This window comes from Streptopelia decaocto, assembly GCF_964273445.1.
Source record: "Streptopelia decaocto genome assembly, chromosome: Z".
Taxonomy (NCBI): Eukaryota; Metazoa; Chordata; class Aves; order Columbiformes; family Columbidae; genus Streptopelia; species Streptopelia decaocto.
This window is the reverse complement of record NC_138657.1, coordinates 79,391,839-79,395,579: the sequence shown is the minus strand read 5'-3', so window position 1 is coordinate 79,395,579 and position 3,741 is coordinate 79,391,839. Positions and strand designations below refer to the sequence as shown.

The 3,741-nt window shown below is 60.5% G+C and overlaps 1 protein-coding gene across 1 annotated transcript in view; it reads left to right on the top strand.

Annotated features, from left to right (window-relative positions):
* Positions 1-2,645: 2,645 nt before the first annotated feature.
* The window catches only part of SKOR2 (SKI family transcriptional corepressor 2), a gene marked incomplete at both ends in the record, with an annotated part of 24,891 nt that continues 23,795 nt past the window's right edge, over positions 2,646-3,741 (top strand). The window contains one exon of the mRNA XM_082075035.1: positions 2,646-3,741. This exon is cut by the window's right edge and continues 1,097 nt beyond it. Within this exon, the coding sequence (XP_081931161.1) occupies positions 2,646-3,741 (1,096 nt within the window).

The following is a 3,741-nucleotide window of genomic DNA, read 5'->3' as shown; positions in this document are numbered from 1 at the left end:
GCGGCGGTTAACGACTGCCCCGGACCGACCCTGCCACCCCCAGGCTGCGAGGTCGGAACTCAGGGGTTTGCTTCGTTTGCAAAACCCGCTCATCTCTTCCACCTCCCGAAACCGTTTTTTCCTCCTCTTCCCGACGCTGATCTCAGAGCCCCGGGCCAAGTTGTCCATCCTCGGTTCTCTCGGGAATCGTCGGGGAAAAGCCACCGGGTGGCCGAGAGGATGCTCGACGGGGTTGCACCCACCGATCGCCCGCAAGAGCAGGCGGGTTCCCCCTAAAAACCTCCCCCCATCCCTCCCGGTGCCGACCAGGGAAAGAAGACAGGAGGGGAGATTTTCTCCGTGGCGTGGTAATAGATCATACAATGTGTGACACGGGTTTAACCAATAAAACAATTCGAATCAATTAGCTGGCGGAGGAGAGTTTTGAAGTGTAAAATTCACGTCAGGCCGGGTAGGAAGCATTGATTAAAATGTCACCAGTGTGAGGCTTGTAGCTGTTGCTCACACGGAAACAGCAGGCTCCGTGCAAAAGATGCTCGGGAAAAAGTAGGAGGGAGGGGAAAAGGGGGGAGCCTCCGTGTGACAGTGGCGGCACGGGGGCGAGCGAGGTTTAATAAGAAGCGACAGAAGTAATAAGGAGAGGTGTGATTTTATAATTATTTTGGTGGGTTTTTTCTCCCCAAAGTTAGCGAGGACCCGAGCGATCCGGGTCGGGGGGGACTCTGCAGTTTTGCTGCCCGAAGGGGCAAATGCGGAGAGTCCGTGACCTTTAGCGTGGATGTCCTGGGAAAGGTCGGCGAAGAGATTTTTCGCCTGGATATGTGATGTCTATGAAAAAAAAAATATATATATATACACACACAAAGTTTCGTGGCTAAAAGTGCAGGTTTTGTATTGGCAAAAGGGAACAATTTTGGTATAAAAAAATCAGAGGGGTACTAGGAAACTCCCGGCTGTCCAGATGTCCTCCCCGTTTTAGCTGGAAAGGAGCTTTTCTTCCTCCTTTCCCCATTTTTTTAGCCAGTTTCGCAGTTTTTCTCGCTGGAAAGGACCCGAGTGACCGGTTTTAGTTACTGGGGCGGGGGAGGTGTCGCGGCGCTCAGGACCTACGAGGTTACCGGTGCTTTTCGGGGGGCAGATCGTGAAAAATCTACATTTTTGCTGCACTTTAAAAAAGCAAAAAGGGGGACAGGTGCGGCTACCGTGCAGCAGATAATTTGCTAGGGGTTTTTTTTGATTGGTTGTTTTTTTTTCCCTAAGTGAGGCCATAAAGCAATTAGAAAACAAACAAACAAAAAAACAACAAAAATACCAAAACCAACAAAAAAACCCCAACATATTTGCGCCGTGTTGCCCTTTGGGGGAAGCTTAAGCGAGAACCTGGGACGGGATCTTTCTGAAAGCGGTTTTGGGGAATCAGTCCAGTGTAGGTATTTGGGAAGAGAAGTGCGGCTGACGACACGGCTGTGGCGAGAAATCAACTTTTGTTTTCTTTCTCCGCCCCGTAATTTCGGACAGATCCGTTAAAAAAAAAAAAAAAAAGAAAAAAAAAGAAAAAAAAAGAAAAAAAAAGAAAAGTTTCCAGAAAGACGCGGCTTTTATGTCGAGCTTATTCAGTTTTTTTGGCAGCGATCGGGCTCAGATCGTGGGGAGGAAAAATAAACATAAAATTTTTTTTAAAGGCAGAAAAAGCCAAAGCGCATCCCACCTGCATCCCACCTTCCACCGTTCCGACCACGAGCTCGGTGGGAAAACGGGAAAACCGTGTGCCGAGCCGCCTCGGCCCGGGGAAGCGCTCGGGGGGGCGGCTGCGGGAGGTCGGACCCCGACGGGGCGTCCGCGTCCCCTCCCGGTGCGCGAAGGGAGGGATGGGGGAGCCGGACCCCCTCCCCCTTCACCGCCCCCCGGCTGCTGACGTCACACAGCCCACGGGGGGGCTGCCGCGCACCGGGCGAGGCGCGGAGCTTCCGCGCTCGCAGCCGCCGCCGTGCGCGCCGCACCGAGGGCAACGCTCCGGCTTGGGCGCGCTGCTCCGCGGGCGCGGAGGGTGAGATGCGCCTCCGGAGGAGGGCCCGGCGGTGGCAGGGCTAGAGCGCGGCCGCGGAGGTAAAGGGCGCAGCGGGCGGGGAGGATGCGCGGGTGTCCGCGGGGAGCATCGAAAGTTTTATTTTTCTCCGTCCTTTCCGCGCTTTCCCGTCGCGGCTGCCCCGGCCCTGGGGGTGCGGAGGGGAGAAGTCGTCGGGCCGAGCTAACAGCGTCCGCCAGGCGTCTTCCTGGGGCAGCGGCGGGTTTCCAGAACGAGGAGGCGGACACGCGTTTCGGCATGAACCGCCCGTGGGTCGGGGCATCTTCTTAACGGGGGCGGTTCGCTCGTTTACCGCCATCTCCACACCCGCGGTGAGATGCGCACGTCGGAGTGCCGGGATGCGCGGATGCCCCGCAGCCCCGGTCGTACCCCCGTGGAGGCCAGGGTGGGTTTTGGGGGTCGCCAAGGGTAGCGCCTCCCCACGCTGCGAGACTCGAGGGGGGTGGTGCTTGCGGCAGGGACCCTCCATCCCCTGTGGGTCCCCGGCTGACGGCGCTGTGTCTTTCTCCACCCTTCCCGCCCGCAGCTGGAGCAGAGCAGCCCCCCAGGCGCTGAGGCGATGGCGACCAGCCCGCTGCCCGGCCCCACCGACATCTTGCTGCCCTCCCCGTCCAGCGCGTACCCGCCGGACCCCATGAACCAGCCGAGGGCCGGCCACGCCGCCATGAAGCCCAACCAAGTGGGGCAGGTGATCCTCTACGGCATCCCCATCGTCTCCTTGGTCATCGACGGGCAGGAGAGGTTGTGCCTGGCGCAGATCTCCAACACCCTCCTTAAAAACTTCAGCTATAACGAGATCCACAACCGGCGGGTGGCTCTGGGCATCACCTGCGTGCAGTGCACACCGGTGCAGCTGGAGATCCTCCGGCGGGCCGGGGCCATGCCCATCTCCTCCCGTCGCTGCGGGATGATCACCAAACGGGAGGCGGAGCGGCTCTGCAAGTCCTTCTTGGGGGAGAACCGGCCCCCCAAACTGCCGGATAACTTCGCCTTCGACGTATCCCACGAGTGCGCCTGGGGGTGCCGAGGCAGCTTCATCCCTGCCCGCTACAACAGCTCCCGGGCCAAGTGCATCAAGTGCAGCTACTGCAGCATGTACTTCTCTCCCAACAAGTTCATCTTCCACTCCCACCGCACCCCCGACGCCAAGTACACCCAGCCCGACGCCGCCAACTTCAACTCCTGGCGCCGGCACCTCAAGCTCACCGACAAAAGCCCCCAGGACGAGCTGGTCTTTGCCTGGGAGGATGTCAAGGCCATGTTCAACGGCGGCAGCCGCAAGCGGGCCCTGCCGCCCGCCCCTCCCGCCCCCGCCACCGCCGCCCCCGCCGCCTGCCACCCGCTGGGCTCGGTGAAGGCGGCGGCCGCCGTGGTGGGCGGCGGGTTGCTGAGCCCGCACCTCCTGGCCGCTCCGCCCGAGCTGCACCAGAAGCGGCCGCGCTTCGAGGAGGACGAGGAGCTGCAGGAGGCCGTGGCGGCGGCGGCGCACGGCGGCAAAAGCCCACGGAGCTACCCGGTCATCCCGGTGCCCAGCAAGGGCTCTTTCGGCGGCGTGCTCCAGAAGTTCCCTGGTTGCGGGGGGCTCTTCCCGCACCCTTACGGCTTCCCCGCCGCCGCCTTCGGTCTCTGCCACAAGAAGGAGGAGGGAGGCGGCG